Below are 26492 nucleotides of genomic sequence, written 5' to 3'. Positions count from 1 at the left end.
ATAACATAGCCCTACATAGCCTCTCCATCGCCCCTTAATAGCCCCTTACCTTAATTTATATAGCATAGCCCCTACATAGCCTCTCCATCGCCCCTTAATAGCCCCTTACCCTAATCTATATAACATAGCCCCTACATAGCCTCTCCATCGCCCCTTAATAGCCCCTTACCTAAATTTATATAACAAAGCTCCTATATAGCCTCTCCATCGCCCCTTAATAGCCCCTTACCTTAATTTATATAACATAGCCCCTACATAGCCTCTCAATCGCCCCTTAATAGCCCCTTACCTTAATTTATATAACATAGCCCTACATAGCCTCTCCATCGCCCCTTAATAGCCCCTTACCTTAATTTATATAGCATAGCCCCTACATAGCCTCTCCATCGCCCCTTAATAGCCCCTTACCCTAATCTATATAACATAGCCCCTACATAGCCCCTTCATCGCTCCTTCTCCAAATTTATATTACATTGTACTTTGATGGCCCCTACATCGCACCTACATCGCTCCTCCATCGCTCCTTCATCGCTCCTACATCGCCCCTTAATAGCCCCTTACCTAAATTTATATAACAAAGCTCCTATATAGCCTCTCCATCGCCCCTTAATAGCCCCTTACCTTAATTTATATAACATAGCCCCTACATAGCCTCTCAATCGCCCCTTAATAGCCCCTTACCTTAATTTATATAACATAGCCCTACATAGCCTCTCCATCGCCCCTTAATAGCCCCTTACCTTAATTTATATAGCATAGCCCCTACATAGCCTCTCCATCGCCCCTTAATAGCCCCTTACCCTAATCTATATAACATAGCCCCTACATAGCCTCTCCATCGCCCCTTAATAGCCCCTTACCTAAATTTATATAACAAAGCTCCTATATAGCCTCTCCATCGCCCCTTAATAGCCCCTTACCTTAATTTATATAACATAGCCCCTACATAGCCTCTCAATCGCCCCTTAATAGCCCCTTACCTTAATTTATATAACATAGCCCTACATAGCCTCTCCATCGCCCCTTAATAGCCCCTTACCTTAATTTATATAGCATAGCCCCTACATAGCCTCTCCATCGCCCCTTAATAGCCCCTTACCCTAATCTATATAACATAGCCCCTACATAGCCTCTCCATCGCCCCTTAATAGCCCCTTACCTAAATTTATATAACAAAGCTCCTATATAGCCTCTCCATCGCCCCTTAATAGCCCCTTACCTTAATTTATATAACATAGCCCCTACATAGCCTCTCAATCGCCCCTTAATAGCCCCTTACCTTAATTTATATAACATAGCCCTACATAGCCTCTCCATCGCCCCTTAATAGCCCCTTACCTTAATTTATATAGCATAGCCCCTACATAGCCTCTCCATCGCCCCTTAATAGCCCCTTACCCTAATCTATATAACATAGCCCCTACAAAGCCTCTCCATCGCCCCTTAATAGCCCCTTACCTTAATCTATTTAACAAAGCTCCTACATAGCCTCTCCATCGCCCCATAATAGCCTCTTACCTTAATTATGTAACATAGCCCCTACATAGCCTCTCCATCGCCCCTTAATATCCCCTTACCTTAATTATATAACATAGCTCCTACATAGCCTCCCCATCGCCCCTTAATAGCCCCTTACCCGAATTTATATAACATAGCCCCTTAATAGCCCCTTACCTTAATTTATATAGCATAGCCCCTATATAGCCTCTCCATCGCCCCTTAATAGTCCTTTACCTTAATTTATATAAAATAGCCCCTATATAGCCTCTCCATTGCCCCTTAATAGCCAATTTATATAACATAGCCGCTACATAGCCTCTCCATCGCCCCTTAATAGCTCCTTACCTTAATTTATATAACATAGCCTCTCCATCGCCCCTTAATAGCCCTCCATCGCCACTTAAAAGCCCCTTACCTTAATTTATATAACATATCCTCTATATAGCCTCTCCATCGCCCCTTAATAGCCCCTTATATCCTCCTTCAAAACAGTTATACACCTTCCCAGGATCTATTGGAAGCTACCCTATAAAGGAGAACCATATCGGTTCTGCAGTTAGCGATCTTCTTTGATACATACAGACAATGATCCTGTTACTTTTTATAAGGATTAAAAATAAAATGGCCTAAAGCCATCTCATTACCCATAGGAAGCTTCACTGTAAAGGAGAACCATGTCGGTTTAGTGGTTAGCAAGGTACAGACAGACATACATACAGACAAAGATCCTGTTACTTTATTATAAGGATTAAAATAAAATAGTTATTAACCTCCCCAGGACCTATGAGAAGCTACCCTATTAAGGAGAACGATCTCAGGACCTATAGGAATCTTCACTGTAAAGGAGAACCATATTGGTTCAGCGGTTAGCAAGATCCTTCGGTACAGACAGACATTCATACATACAGACAAAGATTCTGTTAATTTATTTTAAGAAATACAGATAAAATTGTTATAAACCTTTCCAGGCCTAAAACCATCTCAGGACCTAATTTCTCGACAACTCGAGTTAAGTTACAATATTATTTTTACAATGTTTAACTTATCTGTTATTATTGGCTGACGAAAAGTTTGGGCAAAAAAAAAAGATTTATTCTTCAATGAAATATCTCTCCAGTATAATTTTGGCAAGTGCTAATTTATTAAGAATAAAGTTTGCCACAAATTTACCAAAAAATCTCATTGTCATTTCGCCAGGGAGGATTGGGATAGTTCCCAAAGTGTTATAAGTTGGCTTATCCAAGAGTGCTGTCTAGTCTCCAAAGTTTTATAATACCGTTTTCTTATTCGTTAGATTAACAACCTTGGGGACTTTTTATTGTTTAGTGATTGTTTAGTTCATTAAGTTGAGTGTCTAAATGTTTCAACCACTAATTCTAAACTAAAGAAGGGGTAATTTTGTGAATCATCAATGGGAATAATTAATATATAAACATACATATATATAAAGTGTTTTTTTTATGAGAACATTTTTGAAAGCAATTTTACCCTACTTATAGTTATCAGAATTTAATGGCTTATTCTCTTCGTTTTTTATAACCATTAACAGAAAAGCAAAAAAAATATTTCAGTTTTTATTTAAAAAGTACAGTAAATTCAAAATTTCAAAACATGGGTGTCAACATCTAAAATAGTTATTTCTCGCATCGTATTATAAACGGCTTTCCGCGGATATAGAAAGTACAATTATGAGATTAAAACTAGTTTTTTTAGCCCCGAGGTGCCGAAGGCACCGGCTAAAAAAACTGGGTTTAATCTTATGATTGTACATATCTATATTCGTAGAAAGCTGGATATAATACGATGCTAGACATAGTTTTTTCGTATGGATGAGAACCGGTTCCTATCCACCGGATTCAAATGAATACGAGAAATGGTTTTAGCGCATTTTTCTAATGCTCAAATCTTCTACCCTTTCCAAGAATGGAGGGAGTACATTGGGGGGCCAGTATTCCCTCCCTGGTTGAGATATGGCCTTCAAATTTCAAAATGTTCTAGTACATGTCACAAATAGTATCTATATAAATTTTTAGCTCTATATCTCAACTTTGAAGCGTTTTGCAGCCATTCTTGCAAAGGTAGATTATAAGAAAAATGCACTAAAACCATTTTTAGATGTTGACACCTAAGATTTAAATTTTTTAATTTACTGTACTTTTTGAATAAAAACTGAAATATTTTTTGCTTTTCTATTAAAGGTTATAAAAAAAGAAGAGAATAAGCCATTAATCATTAAATTCTGATAACTATAAGTAAGGTAAAATTGCTTTCAAAAAAGTTCTCATAAAAAAAACACACTGTATATATGTATATATATCATTTTATCGACACTCGTCTTATCCCTGTAGATCTCTGATTATCAGAGCATTTTTGAAATATTTGCTGCTTATTTTTTGGCTGCCTTTGGCAAAATAATTTTTTTTCATAAAAAATGTATACAAAATTATCGTATTAATTTGGTAAATATATCATTGCACTTGAATTATTTTTAAGTCACTAACGGCTAATCCCATAGATGACCCTAGGAGTACTTTAATGAATAGATGTGGTGGAGAGGGGGGGGAGGGGGAAGGTTAAGAATTTAAGGGAAGTGATACCTTCCGGGGGCTGAAAGTGTTGGTCCCCTCCCCAAAATGAAAACTTTTCCTGCGAGTAAAATAAGCTTCAATGTAAAGGAGAAGCATATCGGTTCAGTTGATACTGATAAACATCCTGTTACTTTAATGTAAATATTAGTTTAAGGATAGTCTGTATAATCTCAGGGAGAAAGGAAACATTAGGCAATTTTTACAATAGTCTCCAAAGTTTTATAATGAAGTTTTCTTATTCGTTGGCTCAAAACTTTGGGGACTTTTGTCATATTTTGGTTGTAGTGTTGCAATTTTGTGTATCGTTATTAGGGAAGGATAAAAATTTATCGGCCATTGTCTTATTCCTTTAGATCCTCGGTATAATCAACTGAATAACAGTTCCAACAACAAAAATTAAGATATTGCTTCGCTTTTTATGGACAAATATCCTGTTATTTTATTATAAGGAAAAAAAATAAACTATCTTAAAATCATCTCAGGACTCAGCGGTTAGCAAGATCCTACGATATAGACAGACAGACATACATCATATCGGTTTAGGAGCAAACGAGATCCTTTGCTACAGACAAAAAAAAACTTTGTATATCGACTAGCGGCTACGCCCCCAGCATCTATTGGCTCTGTATTCAAAGGGGAATGAATAAAAGCCTAAAACCTTCCCAGGACTTAAAATAGAATAGCCTAAAACCATCCCTCGACTTAAAATAAAATAGCCTAAAGCCATTACAAGACAAATATTAAGCTTACCTGAAATAGAAAGCGCAATCTGTTTAGTAGTTATTGAGATCTTAAGTTTCAGAACAGAAAGCCTTACTAACGTGGACAAACGCAGGATATTTCGGACAAATGTCGGAGTGGACATTATATAAGTAAAACGCAGAAGTGTCTATAATATCTTAAAAATTAGGTTTCAACAACATTTGTTTAGTTATTTCTACACAGGTTAGGTTAGGTTAAGATATAAATATACAAATAAGCCCCCTGCAGGGGTTAGGCATATAAAAAAACATATTTGACAGTTGTAAACAATGTGAGAAAAAAATATGTTTTAGTTTAATGAAATGTTCTATCTGTTTCAAACCTTTGCCTTTCGATAGAACTTACCTACTTTGGAAAACTGTCAGACTGATTTTAAAATTTCAGTCTGTGAGAAAAGATATTCAAGATTTTTTTTTGTTTTGAAAGATTTTTATCTTATAAATAAAATTAAAGACACTCCTGCGTTTTACATAAGCAATGTCCACTCCGACGATTGTCCCATTCCTAGGTTTGTCCACTCCAACGTTTGTTTATGTTTTACTACTTTATATAATAGGATAATATGTATTCTTCTTTTATATTTCTCTTTTCTTATTCACTTGCAGCTGCGCTCTTTTTAATGTAAGGAGGCAGAAAAATAGCCTAAACCAATTAGGGGCTTAAATCTGAAAATGAAATAGCAAAAAACCATCCCATGACCTATGTGAAGCTTCCCTTAAATGGAGAATTTAGTCAGTTTATGAAATTTTTAAGCTTCAGACCAAAAAAAATACTTTTTTTGTTAAAAGAGAAACTTTTCTACAATTAGGGTTAGTCCTTTCGTCATTGCTCTTCTCATTAAGTTAAGCATGTGGTTTTCTCTGCTATTGTTAAAGATAGACTGTTGAGATTTTTAGTGAATATTCCCATGACATATGTATATCCAGTCTATAAATTATTTTGTCTGTCTCTCAATTATGCTTCAAAAGACTTAGGTTTCGTGATAATCTTTGAGTAATAGCATATTCTTTTAAAGTCTGCTCTATAACTTACTTTGTCTGTTTGTCCATTATATGATCCTTATTCTATTTAACTAAAAAATTTCATTCTCTTAGTTTATTTTTTTTTCTTTATTTCATTATTTACTAAGTATATTTGCGATTACTTTTATTTAATGAAATCTTCCAATTTTTAACATGTACAAAACGGCCTGCTTAATTGCTTCAAGATCCATGTCAGATCTATATAGGAAATAAATGTCTATAAACGAGCTCAAGTTTTCCAAGGAATATATGATTAAAACTCATAGTGCTCCAATAATCCATAATAAACTCTCATTGCCCTAACGATAAGACCCATTATTTTACTTTATTAAATATAAATTCATTTTTTTCATTTCATGTTGCTATTTACCTTATATTGATGTATTTAATTTCTAATCATAAAAAAGAAAATTTAAATTTATAATATGATAAATTTAAGAAAACTATGTTTTAAAAGAATTCGATTGTGGCGACATTTTGTGTGTTCAAATATTAAACTAAAATTGTAATCATCATCATTAACCCTTTGGTGATGGTAATGTAAAGAAAAAAATTTAATTTAAAAAAATCTTTTAAAAATCATTTAAATTATTAAATATTTACTTTCTTTTAGATAGTAATGCCGGGTGAGGAAAATAGATTTATTAAGAAATAGATATGCATATAGAAAACTAGCCAATAGGGAGATAATTATATCGAGCCAACTCTAGTGTTATTATATTATTTATATTTATTTTATTAATTCATTATATTTTCATTATAATTTTCCTTTTTAAATGCGAAACTTTTCTATAGTAAGGATTGGTTTGTCCGTACGTCCAAACGGTTAGACGACATTTTCTTTAATTTAGACATGTTATAAATATCCTATCGATTTCAAACTTTGCAGAATGATTTCTATAACAGTTGGGTACAATACTATATTCATTACTAGAAAGTATGTACGTCCATTTTTTTTGTATAATATCATTGTCCCATTCATCTGGGTTTTGGAGTAATGTTTCTTAGGACAACAAGGTTTAGTATTATAATCAAATACTAAAAATAAAATTATGCCCTTTTACTATATTCTATACTAGCAGATTCGCCCCTAGCCTCTAGGGGCTTTACCCCAAGAGGTGATAAAAATTTTTTTTGGCGAAATTCGTAATAGGACCAAGAAAATCTTCAGCAAAAAAAAAAATGGGGGGGGATTTTTTTGTTTTTGGGGGGGTTGGGGGTATCCCACCCCCCAAGAAAATAGCCTAAAACCACCACAGGACCAGTAGGTATAATCCCTGAATAGTAGAATATAATCGGTTCAGTGGTTACCGAGATCTTAAGAGACTGACAGACAGACGGACAAACAGACAGACAGACGGATGGACAGACATCATTCTACTTTGTATTATAGATTTACGCTAATTTTAACAAAATTTATGTTTGACCTCCTGATTTTAGAGCTTTGCTTTTGTGAATGTTGTTATCCTTTTTATCTTGCTTTTTTTTCCTTTTTCATAACCTATTATATAAAGTAGTAATCTTTTTTTGTCTGTAGAAAAGCTAACCGCTGAACCTATATGGTTCTCCTTTACAGTGAAGCTTCTTTTAAGTTCATAGAGGGTTTATAATTATTTCGAGGGAGGGTATCTCCACCCTCCCAGAAAATTCACCCCAAGAAAAATATTACCCCATCCCCTCAAAAAATCTTTTTAACTTTTTAAAAGCAAAGCTTTTCTATATTAAGGATCAGTCCGTACGTCCGTAACGGTTAGCTATTTTCGTTAATTTAGGCATGTGATTCCTGTAGTAGAAAGGTACGATTTAGAAAGTCTATAATCATTATCAGAATATCCGTACGTCCATTTTAAGCATACTAATTATTAACTTACAACAAATTTTTATGTATCAAAATTATCCGATTAATCTGATTTCTGGGATACTGATTCCTAGGACAACAAAATAGAATGTTATAAGCGAATCATATCTATAAACAAGTCCAAAAAATGTGAGTACGTCCTTAAGCATTTTCCTGCATGTAAGCAATTTCTCAATAAATTTACTTACAATTTTGTTTCGAATTTTAAATTTATGTTCTGACTATTCAGTTCTGACATTCTACATTATTAATGTTCATTAAACTTTTTTCTACCGTTTCAGAGCTTTGCTTTTATAAATGTTGTCATCCTTGTCATCCTTTTAAAACTTAAATTTAAAACTGTAGAGGGTCACATTCCTTCCTTACCTTAATGCCCTACCTTCTATAATGAAGGGGCAATACAATTACAGAGGCTGTACAGGAGCCATAAAGGGCCTATGTTATATAAATTAAGGTAAGGGGCGATGAAGAGGCTATGAAGGGGCTATGTTATATAAATTAAGGTAAGAGGCTATTAAGGGGCGATGGAGAGGCTATGTAGGGGCTATGTTATATAATTAAGGTAAGGGGCGATGGAGATGCTTTGTAGGGCCTATGTTATATAAATTAAGGTAAGAGGCTATTAAGGGGCGATGGAGAGGCTATGTAGGGGCTATGTTATATAAATTAGGGTAAGGGGCTATTTAGGGACGATGGAGAGGCTATGTAGGGGCTATGTTATATATATTAAGGTAAGGATTATATAAATTAAGGTAAGAGGCTATTAAGGGGCGATGGAGAGGCTATGTAGGGGCTATGCTATATAAATTAAGGTAAGGGGCTATTAAGGGGCGATGGAGAGGCTATGTAGGGCTATGTTATATAAATTAAGGTAAGGGGCTATTAAGGGGCGATGGAGAGGCTATGTAGGGCTATGTTATATAAATTAAGGTAAGGGGCTATTAAGGGGCGATTGAGAGGCTATGTAGGGGCTATGTTATATAAATTAAGGTAAGGGGCTATTAAGGGGCGATGGAGAGGCTATATAGGAGCTTTGTTATATAAATTTAGGTAAGGGGCTATTAAGGGGCGATGTAGGAGCGATGAAGGAGCGATGGAGGAGCGATGTAGGGGCGATGTAGGGGCCATCAAAGTACAATGTAATATAAATTTGGAGAAGGAGCGATGAAGGGGCTATGTAGGGGCTATGTTATATAGATTAGGGTAAGGGGCTATTAAGGGGCGATGGAGAGGCTATGTAGGGGCTATGCTATATAAATTAAGGTAAGGGGCTATTAAGGGGCGATGGAGAGGCTATGTAGGGCTATGTTATATAAATTAAGGTAAGGGGCTATTAAGGGGCGATTGAGAGGCTATGTAGGGGCTATGTTATATAAATTAAGGTAAGGGGCTATTAAGGGGCGATGGAGAGGCTATATAGGAGCTTTGTTATATAAATTTAGGTAAGGGGCTATTAAGGGGCGATGGAGAGGCTATGTAGGGGCTATGTTATATAGATTAGGGTAAGGGGCTATTAAGGGGCGATGGAGAGGCTATGTAGGGGCTATGCTATATAAATTAAGGTAAGGGGCTATTAAGGGGCGATGGAGAGGCTATGTAGGGCTATGTTATATAAATTAAGGTAAGGGGCTATTAAGGGGCGATTGAGAGGCTATGTAGGGGCTATGTTATATAAATTAAGGTAAGGGGCTATTAAGGGGCGATGGAGAGGCTATATAGGAGCTTTGTTATATAAATTTAGGTAAGGGGCTATTAAGGGGCGATGGAGAGGCTATGTAGGGGCTATGTTATATAGATTAGGGTAAGGGGCTATTAAGGGGCGATGGAGAGGCTATGTAGGGGCTATGCTATATAAATTAAGGTAAGGGGCAATTAAGGGGCGATGGAGAGGCTATGTAGGGCTATGTTATATAAATTAAGGTAAGGGGCTATTAAGGGGCGATTGAGAGGCTATGTAGGGGCTATGTTATATAAATTAAGGTAAGGGGCTATTAAGGGGCGATGGAGAGGCTATATAGGAGCTTTGTTATATAAATTTAGGTAAGGGGCTATTAAGGGGCGATGTAGGAGCGATGAAGGAGCGATGGAGGAGCGATGTAGGTGCGATGTAGGGGCCATCAAAGTACAATGTAATATAAATTTGGAGAAGGAGCGATGAAGGGGCTATGTAGGGGCTATGTTATATAGATTAGGGTAAGGGGCTATTAAGGGGCGATGGAGAGGCTATGTAGGGGCTATGCTATATAAATTAAGGTAAGGGGCTATTAAGGGGCGATGGAGAGGCTATGTAGGGCTATGTTATATAAATTAAGGTAAGGGGCTATTAAGGGGCGATTGAGAGGCTATGTAGGGGCTATGTTATATAAATTAAGGTAAGGGGCTATTAAGGGGCGATGGAGAGGCTATATAGGAGCTTTGTTATATAAATTTAGGTAAGGGGCTATTAAGGGGCGATGGAGAGGCTATGTAGGGGCTATGTTATATAGATTAGGGTAAGGGGCTATTAAGGGGCGATGGAGAGGCTATGTAGGGGCTATGCTATATAAATTAAGGTAAGGGGCTATTAAGGGGCGATGGAGAGGCTATGTAGGGCTATGTTATATAAATTAAGGTAAGGGGCTATTAAGGGGCGATTGAGAGGCTATGTAGGGGCTATGTTATATAAATTAAGGTAAGGGGCTATTAAGGGGCGATGGAGAGGCTATATAGGAGCTTTGTTATATAAATTTAGGTAAGGGGCTATTAAGGGGCGATGGAGAGGCTATGTAGGGGCTATGTTATATAGATTAGGGTAAGGGGCTATTAAGGGGCGATGGAGAGGCTATGTAGGGGCTATGCTATATAAATTAAGGTAAGGGGCTATTAAGGGGCGATGGAGAGGCTATGTAGGGGCTTTGTTATATAAATTAAGGTAAGGGGCTATTAAGGGGCGATGGAGAGGCTATGTAGGGGCTATGTTATATAAATTAAGGTAAGGAGCTATTAAGGGGCGATGGAGAGGCTATGTAGGGGCTTTTTTATATAAATTAAGGTAAGGGGCTATTAAGGGGCGATGTAGGAGCGATGAAGGAGCGATGGAGGAGCGATGTAGGGGCGATGTAGGGGCCATCAAAGTACAATGTAATATAAATTTGGAGAAGGAGCGATGAAGGGGCTATGTAGGGGCTATGTTATATAGATTAGGGTAAGGGGCTATTAAGGGGCGATGGAGAGGCTATGTAGGGGCTATGCTATATAAATTAAGGTAAGGGGCTATTAAGGGGCGATGGAGAGGCTATGTAGGGCTATGTTATATAAATTAAGGTAAGGGGCTATTAAGGGGCGATTGAGAGGCTATGTAGGGGCTATGTTATATAAATTAAGGTAAGGGGCTATTAAGGGGCGATGGAGAGGCTATATAGGAGCTTTGTTATATAAATTTAGGTAAGGGGCTATTAAGGGGCGATGTAGGAGCGATGAAGGAGCGATGGAGGAGCGATGTAGGGGCGATGTAGGGGCCATCAAAGTACAATGTAATATAAATTTGGAGAAGGAGCGATGAAGGGGCTATGTAGGGGCTATGTTATATAGATTAGGGTAAGGGGCTATTAAGGGGCGATGGAGAGGCTATGTAGGGGCTATGCTATATAAATTAAGGTAAGGGGCTATTAAGGGGCGATGGAGAGGCTATGTAGGGCTATGTTATATAAATTAAGGTAAGTGGCTATTAAGGGGCGATAGAGAGGCCATATAGGAGCTTTGTTATATAAATTAAGGTAAGGGGCTATTAAGGGGCGATGGAGGAGCGATGTAGGGGCCATCAAGTTGCAATGTAATATAAATTTGGAGAAGTAGCGATGAAGGGGCGATGTAGGAGCGATGAAGGAGCGATGGAGGAGCGATGTAGGGGCCATCAAGTTGCAATGTAATATAAATTTGGAGAAGGAGCGATGAAGGGGCGATGTAGGAGCGATGAAGGAGCGATGTAGGAGCGATGTAGGGGCCATCACAGTACAATTTAATATAAATTTGGAGAAGGAGCGATGAAGGAGCGATGTAGGAGCGATGGAGGGGCGATGTAGGAGCGATGGAGGGGCGATGTAGGGGCCATCAAAGTACAATGTAATATAAATTTGGAGAAGGAGCGATGAAGGGGCGATGTAGGAGCGATGAAGGAGCGATGAAGGAGCGATGTAGGGGCCATCACAGTACAATTTAATATAAATTTGGAGAAGGAGCGATGTAGGAGCGATGGAGGGGCGATGTAGGGGCCATCAAAGTACAATGTAATATAAATTTGGAGATGGAGCGATGAAGGAGCGATGGAGGGGCGATGTAGGAGCGATGGAGGGGCGATGTAGGGGCCATCAAAGTACAATGTAATATAAATTTGGAGAAGGAGCGATGAAGGGGCGATGTAGGAGCGATGAAGGAGCGATGTAGGAGCGATGTAGGGGCCATCACAGTACAATTTAATATAAATTTGGAGAAGGAGCGATGAAGGAGCGATGGAGGAGCGATGGAGGGGCGATGTAGGAGCGATGAAGGAGCGATGTAGGAGCGATGTAGGGGCCATCACAGTACAATTTAATATAAATTTGGAGAAGGAGCGATGAAGGAGCGATGTAGGAGCGATGAAGGGGCGATGTAGGAGCGATGTAGGGGCCATCAAAGTACAATGTAATATAAATTTGGAGAAGGGGCGATGGAGGAGCGATGTAGGGGCCATCAAGTGGGATGTTATATAAATTAAGGTAAGGGACTACGGAGGGGCGATGGAGAGGCTATGAAGGAGCCATCATGGGGCTATAGTATAGCCTCTTATCATAAGAGGCGATATTAACGCCCCTTCAAAGGAGCTATTAAGAGGCCATGAAGGAGCTATAGCATAGCCTCTTATCATAAGGGGCGATATGAACGCTCCTTAAAAGGGGCTTTCACATCGCTCCATATGATAAGAGGCTATGCTATAGCTCCTTGAAGGAGCTATAGAAAATCATCGCCCCATATGGAGCGATGTCATGGAAAGGACTATACCCTTGGTTTTTAACCCAATGTTCAATCTCAAAATTTTGTGCAAGCAATGTAAAAAGTGTTTGTTATTGTTATTTTTGGTATTTTATTCAGGGAGGTAAGGATAGAATAAAAACAATTTAATTTTGATCCAGCTTATACCAACAACGAAATCAATCTGGAAAAAAAAATCACGAAACCTATATGTGTTTTCAGCTGTCGTTGGGGGGCAACACATAGTAGAATTGAAGACCTCTCCATCTTCCCCCTCAAATATTATTTTAGATTTATTTCGCTTGTTGGTTATACTTTATTCCTGATTTAAATCCTCTAATGAAATGCAAAAGCTTTTCAAATGTTGAAGTATTATACCAAGAAAAACATTCATTTAAGATTTTTTGTCTCTATACCCGAATCCCTGTAATTCAACCAAACCTTAGAAATAACAATGAAGTAATCATGAACACTAAATAGCTTTCTAATATAATAATGCCAATTTTTACGAAAATGAATAACATAAGAGTACAATAAGGTTTATACAAATTAGCATAATGACCAAAAAAAATTTATTTTGATGAAAGTAAAAATTCTTTTTATTGAATGATTAGTAAAGCTATTAAATCTATTTTCAAAGTAGGAAACAATTTTTAAATTAGTACAAAATTTATCAACTTGATATAGGTACTTGAGCTATGTACATAAAATTGTCGGTAGCAAAAGTAGCAAAACTCCCCCTCTTATTTTAAAAACCGGCACATTACCTTAAGTATGTCTGTCTTTATGTCTGTGTTTACCCTTAGGACTTTACTCAGCACTAACAAGAATTGAAAGAGTTGGAGGTTTCTAAAAGCTATATTTATATCTATAATACAAAGTAGTTTGATGTCTGTCCGTCTGTCTGTCTGTCTGTCTGTCTGTCTGTCTGTCTGTCTGTCCGTCCGTCCGTCCGTCTGAAGCTTAAGATCTCGGTAACCATTTAACCGATCAGTTTCTACTCTTCAGGGAATAAACCTACTGCTCCTGTGGTGCTTTTAGGCTATTTTCTTGGGGGGTGGGACATCCCCATCCCCCCAAAAAAACAAAAAAATTCCCCCATTTTTTTTTTGTAGAAGATTTCCTTTGTTCTTTTTTTTACGAATTTCACCTTAATTTTTTTTGATCACCTCTTGGGGTAAAGCCCTCAGAGGCTAGGGGCAAAGTTTCTATAAAAAGTAACAGGATGTCTTTAAATTTGTCTGTATTTGTCTGTCCCCTTTACAATGAATTTTTTTCATAGGTTCTGGGAAGGGGTATAACTATTTTTGGGGAGGGTACAAATCGCTCCTAAAACATTTTTTAATTTCAAAACTGAAATTGAAAGTGGGGATGGGTTGACTCATCCAGGAGGCCTCTAGGGGCGAAGCCGCTTGTACTTAAGATTGTAATAAAGAGAGGAGAAATCAAGATACCAAGCGTTCCATTGATAAAATTTAGGATGATTGAAAATAATCAATCTTCAGGAACTTGAGATGAAATTTCAAACTTTAATTAGCAAAGTTGTTTATACAGAATGTTGGTTTATATCAGAGTTCAGCAGCCGCAGCCGCCAACAAAATTTTAAATAAAAAGCCGCGAGCAAGTTACTTAAATGGATTTATTATTACTTGGATCTTACACCAGATTATCTTGCTCTCTAATAAAGGTTAACTTGTAGCTGGATAAAATAACGATTACACCCATTGACCCCCTTTACCAAATCACCTTCCCCTCCTACTGGATGAACGAAATGGTGACCAATAAATGTTGTCAATGTTAGCAACCTAAATTGACAACAATTTTTCTTCTGTCATAATATCCACGGATATTCTACATCCATTGTTGCTATTAAGAAGCTGTAGCCTAACGGCTGCGATTTTGGACAATCTACAGACACTCCAAAATCGTGTCTATCTGCAGCTATAAACAGCAGATTTGTCAACCGCTTTGATTAAACCACAGCTGCAGCCGATCCGCTCTTTAGGGTTTCCAACCCGCGGATTGCAAACTAAGTACTATCATATAATAAAACTTTTTAATATGATTTCAAATTATCTATGTTGGTATATTTTTGAAATCCTCTTAAAACGGCCAAGGTAAAAGATTTACAAGAATACATATAACACTAAGTTTTACAAATAATGCCGAAACAAGGATGACAACAAGTGAAGTAAATCGCCATGTTTGAAATGGATATATTGGCGATGCATTCAGAACTACTACGCTTTCTAATCTGTACCTGTAAAGGAATCATTATGTTTAATATCAATAAGTATAAATCTTACTTATAATAACAAATAACGTTTCGATAGGTACGGTTGTCTTAAGTAGGGTTCTTCAGGATTTTTATATAATAAGCTTAAGTTCGGTTGAAAACACGCAGTGGTTAGGCTATCCAAGGTATAGGATTCCTGTCGGGGATTAAACAAAAAAGTATAATTACCTCTCGCTCCTTTTTGTACTTTGCTTGTCTCTCTTTCTCTGCGTGTTTGATTGCCTCTTGTCTGAAATTAGTGCATTTTCAAACAGGTATCTAAAGGGATAAGACCATGGCCAGTAAATTGATGTACATCACCAATGATGTTACACATGATATTCTCAAATTCTGTAGATTTCAATCGGTGGTTGAAACGTTTGAACACTCAACTTAATAAACCAACCAATCAAAATTCAAATATTGTCCCCAAGTTTGTATGGCCAACGAATGAAAAACATTATTATAAAACTAGTGTAATACCCAGCCTTATATCCCCTCCCCCCTGATTTTCAAATATGATTAGAAAAGTAGCGATAATTTACCACAAAAAAACTTTAAAATTAATTTTTATTGCTTAGTTTATGTCAACCAAAAGAACTACCGGGAAAAAATCCAGTAGAGATAGGGTTACGCAGGTTTAGAACCCCTGCATGGGCTAAAACATTGAATTAGTACATAATTATATTTGAGTGACAGCACCAACTTGACCCCCTGATCAAAATAATACAATTCAAATAACTTACATATATAAATGTGCAAAAGTAAGCTCTAATAATTTTATACACACTATAAATGCTTTCCTGGAAACTATTATCCTTGAAATAGTAATAAACTTGATGATTTAACTGCTGTATAATCATGCAATTTAAACATCCAAGTTAATTTATGATTTTTAAATATTAATAGATGGTAGAAAATTAACTTTTGCATTTTATGCTAATCCTTAAACACTAAAAGAGAATCTTTATGTCATTCTATTATGTATGTGAAAACATTACTTTTTACCGTGTAGTTTTTTTTTTATAAATATTTTAATTTTTGAATACTTTCATGAAACCACCTCATTATGCGTTGTATCAGCCTCTCTTTGTGCGTAGCAAAAATCGATAAACCGATTTGATTCTTCCTTAATATAGGTCCGGAGAAAGTTTATAATTATTTTAAGGAAGGATACCTTCAGCCTTCCAAGAGAAGTTGATCTGAAAGAATCCCTCTTTCCACAAAATTTTTCTTTTAAAATTACATAAATTGAATGTGAAGTGTCGATCCCGCCCCCGACCCCCAGTACCACAAGTGCCTCTATAAGTCTCTAGGGGCGTAGCAGGTACTAAAACAAATTTTACCTTAATCTTTCTTGTTCTTTCTTATCATCTGCTGACATACCATCTTTATCGTCATCTCCACCAACTTTTGGAACAGACTAAAGTAAATTTAATTTGGAGTGAACATGAAGTTTATTTAAAGTTGAATCTTTTATATTCCTTCTTTATTTTCATACCTTTTTTCTATCATATGAAATTTTACGGATTTTAGATTGAAATATATATTCAAAGGAAAAAAATTAGCATATGTAAATAGTGTACTATAAAGTTGTAAATTGGCTCTTAAAGTATAAGTACAGTACTTGTGTAAATATACATATACATATTACATATACCTTGAACCACTTACAGGATAGGTTATTTACATAAGTTACTTTTAGATTGTCAAAAAACAGTTATTTTTTTACCTAAAAATCACTAATTATCAAAATTATTCTTTTGATATGATAAAAAATTTCTACTATTTTTCTTATTAGAATTGTTTATAAAAGGATGGTGACTTTTTAATGTACTATTCCCAATATGGAACCACTTATTTACTTAATTAATCTATGTTTTGCCAGGACTTTGACTCAACTAAAGAAACCCATATAAGACTGTGTCAAACTCAAGCTTAGTGTGAACATTAAACAATTTTTATTCTCTCATTAAAATAGTTTTAACACAATAGAATAGAAAAATACCTCTTCAGGTTAACAACACAAGAAAGAATTATAAAAATGTTTACACAGAAAAAAGGTGGATCAAGTCTCAGTAAAGTCGTACACTTCTTAGACAGTGAATATAAATTTGTAAAGACCTTGCAATGAACAAGGAAATCAAGGCGATTCCATATTATTTTTATGCTTTTGAATGCATTTACTCAAAGTACATAGCATTATTATAAATTTAATATAATTTACTTTTAGCGCAACCGCTAGCCTAGTTATTTTTAATAAAACTAATGTTTAAGCTTAGAAAATTACTTTATAAGATGTATTTAAAACAACTTTCTTCGTATATTTGACTTGATCCGCAAGAAGTTCAATTGTAAAATCCAAACAAAAGACTTCAATAGACTCTGTAAGAAGACAATTCGTGGTAAAATAGCTTATATACCCAGTGGACCAACCATAATATCCATTAATGTTTAGAAGAACAGCTAGTCTATTTCTCTGGTATGTCTAAATCTCCTAATTCAAATGATTATAGGTTGCTTAAAGTTTAATGATCTATTTAATGATATCCTTAAAAGAAAAAAAATGTAAACATTTCATAGCAATATTAAAGCTCATAGTGGGAGCTAAAACAATAATATGAGAAGGTTCTTTAATCTTCAATTAAAATAAAAGTATTGATCCAATTCTTTGTATAGGGTTTTTATAACAGTTTTTAGAATGTTTAAAATGTTTTTTTTTATTGATCTAAAAATCAATACCTTTTGGCAGATAGTTTGTTTTAAGATGCATAATAAATATATATTAATTCAATCATAATGTTTTAAAAGCAGAACTCTGCATAAATTGCAAATCAAAATACGCATGGATACTCTTTAAAAAGTATTGCCTTCTTTGGTTAATTCAAAATTGATTTGAAATTGAACCTATTCTATTTACCTACTCTATCACCGGTCAGACGGTCACTTGGAGGTAAGGGCCTAATCCAATCAAAATTTGGGGGCGGAGAAACCACGTACGGTCAAACGAACGCACAAGCTAATTATATAAGAGCAGAGCTACTCTATATAAAACTTACAGGCATGGAACCCATAGGGTTCATCATCTTTAACATCATCATCTTGGCACGGGCTTTTCAGGGGTCCTTTCTACGTCTGAAAACAAAACAAATTTGAATATAATTATGAAAAATGTCAGTAAATTGGCAATTGACTAAAAGTCTTAGGTTAGTGAAGCTAACAATAAATAGACGATATTCTTTATATAGCAAAGTAAATTTGTTACTAATATTTAATGGTTTTTCTTTTTAAGGATTTAATACAAATATCTAGAAAAAAAAACAAATAAAAAAACTCCAAAAAAAACAGGACCCTATATATGTAGCTACGTAAATAAGATTTTATTTTTAGAGATGCTTCACAACCTTAGGTATAAATAGTCTTTCGATTGGAGAAAAATAGAATCTCGATAATTGTGTGTTAGACATGTCTGATTCAAACTAAATTACCCAATTAAGGTTAACATTGATTTTTATGAGCTCTGAAATGTCTGTGCGTTCGTCTGTCACTCTATAAATTACAGACGTTTATAATGAGTCATAAATATAAAAAGATCTTATTTAAAAAGTTCAGATGCAGAGTTTAGTTATATAAAAATGTTGTGTATACATTGTCAAAAAAGTTTGTTTAATTTTTAATGCAAAAGAATGCTATGTAGGTATGCAAACGTTATTATATTTCCATAAAAGCATGGGGTGCTGACATTTATACAACTAACAAAAGTAAAGCGCCTGTGTTTTTGACAAAAACTTATGTATTTTTGTCAATTTTATTATTAGGTGTATAACTGGACATATACTTAACTCATAAGAACAACTTTATATTTACCACTGATATGAACACAGTTGAATTGTCATTTATAATTTAATCAGACTGTCAAATTCACAGGTAAAACTATTTTGCCAAAAAAACACGGTGACTATATTTGTAGTAGTTGTAAAAGTGCCATGTACCCAAAAGCACTTATGTAACTTTTTCAAGGTGAAACTTTTCTATAATTAGAGAATGATTTAATTTACAGCTTTGAAGCATCGCAGCAATTGAACAATAATTTTAATAAAATAGCATACAGTAACTAATTTGATATAAATACAATTAACTATTTGATATTTGTAAATTATCATGTCTCGTTATACATTGTAAAATTGACTACGCCTCTTACAGGTGGGAGGAGGGAAGGTGACTTCGACCCTACACTTTCAATTATAGTTTTAAAAAGAATAAGTTTAGGCAGTCTTGTACATGGGAAAGTCCAGTATGTCATATTTTTGGTATTTCTTGGGAGGCTAATGGTACCCTCCCTTAGAAAAGTTATCAACCCAGGACCTATGAGAAGCTAAACTGTTAGCGAGATCCTTTGGTACAGACAGACAAATTATTTTACTTTTATATGAGAGTTTGATAATTTAAGCTTCTATTGTATATATTTATTTGATGTTGGCGTCCTTGTCTTAATAAGCATTTTAAACTTAAACAAGCATCAAAGAAACAGTTTCAAAAAGTTTTAAAAGCTGCACATCAAATGCTTTGTTTTATTCCAAGTGCATATAAATTAAGTAGAGTTAGATTAAAGTTTAGATTAAAACTTTCCTTAGGCGCGGCTACATACATATTTACGAGATAAAATAGTGTGGATAAAAGGATTGGTAGATTGTAACCATGATAACATACAACAAGCTAATTTTTCTTTAAATATAAATGCAAATAGAAAAATTTGGGGATATGAATCTAGAGATTTTCAGCTATTTTACCTATCCTTATATTCTTAAATTTTATGTAATATGTTCGTATGGCTCTATAATCAAAGGGATATGGATGGGCAAAAAAATATCCTAAAACCACCTTAGGACCTTTAAGAAGCTTTACTGTAAAGAAGAACCATATCTGTTCGTTAGTTAGCGAGATCCCTCGCTACAGACAGAAAAAAGCCTATTACTTTAAAAAATCGGATAATGTTCATACATAATTTTCATAGGTCAACAAAATGAAAGATATGTTTGTTCATTTTTTGATCTTTTTACTTATGCTTATATTCTTAAATGTTATATAATATGTTCGTATGTATTTTATGTAGCAATAAACTCTACAAAATGTGTAAAACTTTAAGAACTTTTCGTAGAGTAGCTACTTCTTAAATCACAATGTTTGTCTTCCATGCTTCAGGAACGCTTAGGGCTGAAAAAGGTTCTCTTGGATGCTGTACGATGTAGACTAGCTAATACATTTTCCTAAAATTTTATTGGACAAATAAGAGTTGAAAATCAAATCTTCCTTTCCTTATATATTTGACTGCTGAACGACAACTTGTTTTGTCCGTAGGTATTTCCGTAACACCATGACAAGGTATTCGTAAATAAGACGTCATCGTACTTACTTTAAACCACAATCAATTATTAAAATAGAATAAAAGTTGTATTAGATTTATTATTTTTCCAATATTTAAATCTTTTCAGATTCGTAATTTGCTGATCTTTTTCATTGGGATTAGAATATGAATACAGGGATAGCTAAATTGATGATTAAATTATACTTCCCTCAAATTTTGAAAGATATCAAATTATGATAAACGAAGTTTCTAAATTTGAGAATTGTATGACAGTGATACATTTCAAATTAATTACGTTTCAGAAAATTTCTTTCTCAAAATACACATAAGGAAATTTGAAAAAAAGAAGAAAAAATGTGTGTTTTTATTAAGCACAGATTCTTCGTGACTCAGATATCTGTATTCTAATAATCAGAGAAACCAAGTACGTAAGCAATTTTTACAGCAATAGACCTAAAAATTGAAACACAACCTTACTCTACAGTTTTTCAGCAAATGCTCTTTTAAATAAGATATTCGGCGTTATCCTCTTAGAAATTTTTTTTTCAATTTTTTTCAATTTTGCCCTGAAAAGAGATGGATAACAGACGCATTTTCATGACGTCACATAAATGACGTCCCTGCCCCTTTCTTGGCATCAAATATACCGTCAATTAACCACACACAACTTATAGAGTAGCTGGGCTCATTATAAAAACTGTGTTTCCACATGGAATTTACACTCTTACAGAATATGAATGTTTTAATCGAATCTTATTTTAACAAGATGAAATTGCAAGACATGCTATTCAATGTAATGTAATGCATACATAAAAAAACATTCTGTGAATGCAATTTTAATGTTATATGTCGACATATAGATAAAAGTGGTCACGGCTGACATTTTATCGACATGGTATTATTTATGTCGGCAATATCACACTAAATAAATGTGGTCCAGACTGACACCATATTAATATAAGACTATTTAAATGATATGATGGCTACATTGCTAAGTAAGTATAACAACGACACTAATTTTTTACAGAAGAGCCACGCAGAATTCCTTCCATTAGCTGAACCCAAAAGGCTAGTCCTCTCAGGCTTATATAGAAGGCTAACTAAATTTTTCTTAACTATTACATACCTTTTTTAATAGCTCATAAAAATAAAAAGTTACATTTGTATACTATTGAGGATTCCATGTATCCATTGGTTATTCCCTTCGTAGTTTACCTTAAATACACAAACCTACCCACACACACACACACACCTATACCCACAAACACACCTACAATCACACACACACACACACCTACTTATAAGGGTAAACATAGACAGATAGATTGCTTATTATGAATATTTGCTTTTTTAATGTAGTAGGAATAATACATATTTAAGCTACTATACCTACATAATATTTAAAAATACTGACAGATAGACAAACAGACAGACAGACAAACAGATAGACATCCTGTTACAACAGCATCAAAAGGTAAAGAAAACGATTTATTGGAAGGCGGAAAAAAATTATCAATAAACCATAACTTTATTAATAAAGCTAATATATTAGTATTTCTATTTTCCAAAAAGTTTTTAAGTACGAAAGGTAAAAATACATATAATTTACCACATACATTTTTCTTTTCAAGGACAATATTGTCCATAATTAGCACAGTAAAAATCAGCTTATACCAACAACGAAATGAATAAGAAAGTAAATCACGAACCCTATAAGTGATTTTCTGCTGTCGTTGGGGGGGGGGGGGGCAACAAAAGTAGAATTGATGACTTTTTAATCTGCCCCCCCCCCCCAAATATTATTTTAGATTTATTTCGCTTGTTGGCTATAACTTATTACTGAATAACAATAAACAGTAATGCAGTAATAATAGAGAAAATATTAGAGAGAACGAACATTAGGGGCATATAACTGTACAGCAAAAGTAAAAACTGTCAGGATTTCGTAAATATTTGAGAGTCTAGACTGCATAGAAACTGTATTTCTGACGTTAGCCTTTTGGCAGTCCAATAGAATGACGGAGTAAATAATATCCCAATTATAGAAAACCTTTGCTTTTAAAAATTCCACGCAATATGAGTGTAATGTTTACCCAAAGCAAACCTCTCATTATCATATTAAAAATCTATATTTTCATGGTGAAAAAAAAAAAGAATAATTTTTGGCTTATTGCGCACTATATAAATGAGAACTTAATCGCAAGTAGTTTTTGCATAAGAAATTTGGGGAAACATTATTTAATTCTAATTTCTAAATTCATTTTAAAAAAGCTTAAAGTAGCGCAGCTACTATATAACTATGGTGTATACTTACCTCAAGAGACACACACACACATACATACACACATACACACACACACACACACGCACAAATACATGTACACATTCCCATTAAGCACATAATTTAACAAGGATGACAAAATAAGTAGCAAAGCAAAAAAATGTTAGATGGACAAACAGACAAAGCGACTTATTGAAAAGAATTTCATTTGACTTAAAACAGAAAACAAGTCATAAAACCACGAAACCTTTAGGGAAAAAAGTATTTCAGCTGCCTTAAATAGCAGCTTAAAAAATCTATCCCATATCATTACAAACAGACTGATGGATAGACGTGTAGATTATAGAGTAGCTTCTCAACTAAAACTATTTTTTACCCTTAAGTATTTAATTAACCCAGTTCTTAATTTTATCTAATATGTATTGACTTGTTATTGCTACACTTGTTATGGATAAAATGGTCCCTTTAAATATAAATGTTGATAAAAACTATAAAAGAACAATTACCCTTCCAAACAAAGCGTATTCTTTGCCAATTTTCTGTTAGGAACACAAGAAATCTCTTGTTCTTAGGCAGCAAAGCTTTTCACCAACATAAGGAGGGAAAGGATTAATCTACACCTCTCTTTTCTACTCAAGAAGATTAAAATGACAGGCAGAATTTCAGACATGAAATCCTTAGAAAAGATTTAATTATTGACTGTTGTCATATCTCTGTTTAAGTGCATTTAACGCCACTAATGGGATGACCTAATCTTATCCCTCATGACAAATCAATGAAAACATTACTAAATGACCAACAAACTGACACATATTATTTGTATAGTAGCTACGCCTCTAGAATCTCACAAAAAAAGTTTTCTACCAAAAATGATGAAATCAATCATATATGATATATGTTAATTTATTCTTTGTTAAAAAAATATACGTTTTTAACACTTCAATATAAGTTTACATTATTTTTCTAATTGTAGATGACTATTAATAATAAAAAAAAATAAAAAAAAATAAAAATCCACAAAAAACTTGGTAAAATTACCTCAAAAAAGAAGGAACAGCTCCTGTACTCCTGTTACTGTAACAATGACCTAACACTGGTCTTGTGGATGGTTTACTACTATGGCTATGTGCTTCTCAACCATAATACTCAGCCTCCCCTTCAACCCACTCCCCCCCCCCATGGGCCATCCTCTATGCATCAACCCTTAGGCCTGCGCCCTTGGTTGTGTGTGTGTGTAGGGGGGGGGGATACCTCCCCATTTCAATCCCTTCGGATTACAAAGAGGCATGGGACACTCAGAGAGGTTGAATGTTAACACAATATTACAGATTTTTGTCCATGGTCTCAAAACAAATATAATTGCACTGACCCTCTGACCTATATGAAAACAAGAATGACATTATCAATAAATAGCGAGGCACAAAAATCATAGAGGAATACATTACTGAATTCTCATTATTAAAAAAAAAATCGGCAGTATATCTTAACAAGCAGCTAAGAAAATCACATTACCCCTATACCATTGCAGACAGACAATGTCAATTACAGAGTTGCTTCCTTGTCAGAAATTAAGTATTATCGAATGGACACCGTAATAAGACTCGGCCTTATATTTACGATCCTAAGATATAGAACAATTAAAAAGTTTCCTAATTATGATATTTATGTTATAAAAAATATGGTATGATATCACATTAAGCTATTTTCTTTTATGCAATAACAACAAAAATGTGTTGTATTTTTTATATGAAAACAGAAAGGATAGGTATACATATTGAAAATAATATAAAATCGTAGAAAAAGACACTCAATAGAGGTGAATATGCCATAATTTATGCTCAAATATGCAAAATTGGTTTTGAAAAAAGTGAAAATTGTGTTTATTAGCTTCTCACATGTCATGGTTAGGTTTATACCTATTTTTGGGTAGGCTAACACTACCCTCCTTAGAGAATTCGCCCCAAGAAAATAATTACCCCAACTTTAAAAACTAATATTGAAAAAGTGGGTAGCTTCTACTTTAAGTTTTCCTAGAGGCCTAGAGGCTAGCATATTATAGAACAAGATTTTTTAATTGAATGAAACAAGAAATCATAAAGGCTTTAATTGGTTTCATTTTACCATATGAATAATTATTTTTTGCCCAGTAGTAGTACACTGTAATTTATGTACTACTTAGACGACAATGTATAAATTATACCACTTTTGGCTACGCTGGAATTCTCTTCGAAGCAGAAACTTTGTAAGCAATTCTCGGAGAGAAGATAAATGTTCTGAGGTCGTGAGTACCATCACCACCACCCAGAGAGGACGTAAGGAGGTCGCACAAAAAGACAAAATTTGCTGAATTTTGCACAAACTGTATAAAGCTACTAGCAGCGCAGCTGCTAGATGGTTTCTTTCCATCTAACCGTTTATTCTTCAATAAAGACAAATTGATTTTTTTGTTTCTAAAGTTCTAAAAATTCTAATAAAATTGTATTAAATGCTGCTTCTGTAGGAATATTATTAACATTTTGTATCTTCACGATCAACATTTTATCTGCCACCTTTCACATATTTCCACCTCCCTTACATGTTTTACATCATGTGGGCTTTAGTTTAGTATTTTTCGCAGTTATTTTTCCGGACTTCGTTGCAATTAACAATTTACTTTTGTTGATGCGCTAATTTGGACAGTATTATCTTTGGTTGCAACGTATCTGCACCGAAATCAAAAATGAAGAAGGACTACACTAACAGAGGACAAAGAGGAAATGACGGAGTCATGGATTTGGATGGGGGGGGGGGGGGGGAGAGTGGTAGAAATTGGGGTAAATAGAAGAATAAGTAAATTAGTGGCATTGGCCTTCTTTACACAATTGGGAAGGCTTTGGAATTAAGTTAACAAACAAACATGTAAATTTAAAATTTACCAAAAATTTAAAAGTAGATTTACTTTTTTTCTTTTATTTTTCTAAATTATTTTTAAAATCTTTATGATAATCCAATTGCTCAACTAATGATGTATTTTTGTCCTTTTATATTGCACTTTGACTATCCTTTTTAGTTAATGTGTTTTTATCCATTTTTAAGTTTGCTAGCTCTTTGCTAATTTTTAGGATTGGCTGTTTTATGGGGACTTATATCGTAAGAGGGGGAGGATTTCTGTGTGTGGTTTTGTGTGTGTGAGTGTGTGTGTATGTGTGTGTGTGTTACCAAGCACATGATTTTTCTGAAGCAAATGGAAGAACAAGATAGGCCTGAATACAGCACAGGGATAAGTATCCTGAAAAAATATTATCAGTGACCATAATTTCTATGAGTATTACAGCAATAACAAGATAATGAGTTTCACAGGATTCTTATAAACAATTGTATAAGGTACAAAAAGGTACATTTTTCATATTTGAAACGCAGAAAAAATTAATATTCCGTCAACAAAAAAAGATAAATTTACAAAAAAAGGCATACGCATACAGGGTTATGGAAGGTTTTGCAGGTTATAAAATAATAGTTGAATAGAATAAATAACCGTGTTTAGGGAATATACAGTACATAGAAGACTTTTATAGCTTCTAACTTGCTTCTATATATTTGGTTCCCTGCCTGTCCTGTTTTGTAGATCCTTTATTCTACACAAAAAAAACTGTAGAGAATGCATGACGGAAAAAAAGAAAATCTTTTTTGAGCTTAGGGAAAATGGTTTTGATTTGCTTAGATTGATTAATCTAGTTATACATGATTTATTTATCTTATTTGATAATAAAACAAATATATATTTGCTTATTTTAGTAGCGCAGCTATATATTTAGATCTGAACGAAGTAATAACCTACATTTTAATATTAAATACTGTTTAAACTATTTATTAACC

The 26492-nt window shown here is 34.5% G+C and overlaps 1 protein-coding gene across 1 annotated transcript in view; it reads right to left on the bottom strand.

Annotated features, from left to right (window-relative positions):
* Positions 1–23807, bottom strand: part of LOC145314504 (uncharacterized) — a 52433-nt gene extending 28626 nt beyond the window's left edge. The window contains exons 1-4 of the mRNA XM_080154431.1: positions 23676–23807; positions 18051–18126; positions 16338–16414; positions 15181–15241 (exon numbers count right to left, since the gene is read on the bottom strand). Of these exons, the coding sequence (XP_080010557.1) occupies positions 15181–15241; positions 16338–16414; positions 18051–18092 (180 nt within the window). The 5' untranslated portion in view covers positions 18093–18126; positions 23676–23807. The remainder of the gene's footprint in view (positions 1–15180; positions 15242–16337; positions 16415–18050; positions 18127–23675) is intronic.
* Between the last annotated feature and the right edge of the window lie 2685 nt (positions 23808–26492).

This window comes from Acartia tonsa, chromosome 3 (genome assembly GCF_053477335.1).
Source record: "Acartia tonsa isolate MP-2025a chromosome 3, ASM5347733v1, whole genome shotgun sequence".
In the NCBI taxonomy this organism is placed as follows: domain Eukaryota; kingdom Metazoa; phylum Arthropoda; class Copepoda; order Calanoida; family Acartiidae; genus Acartia; species Acartia tonsa.
Note: the sequence above shows the minus strand (reverse complement) of the source record. Positions and strands in the feature narration are given on the sequence as shown.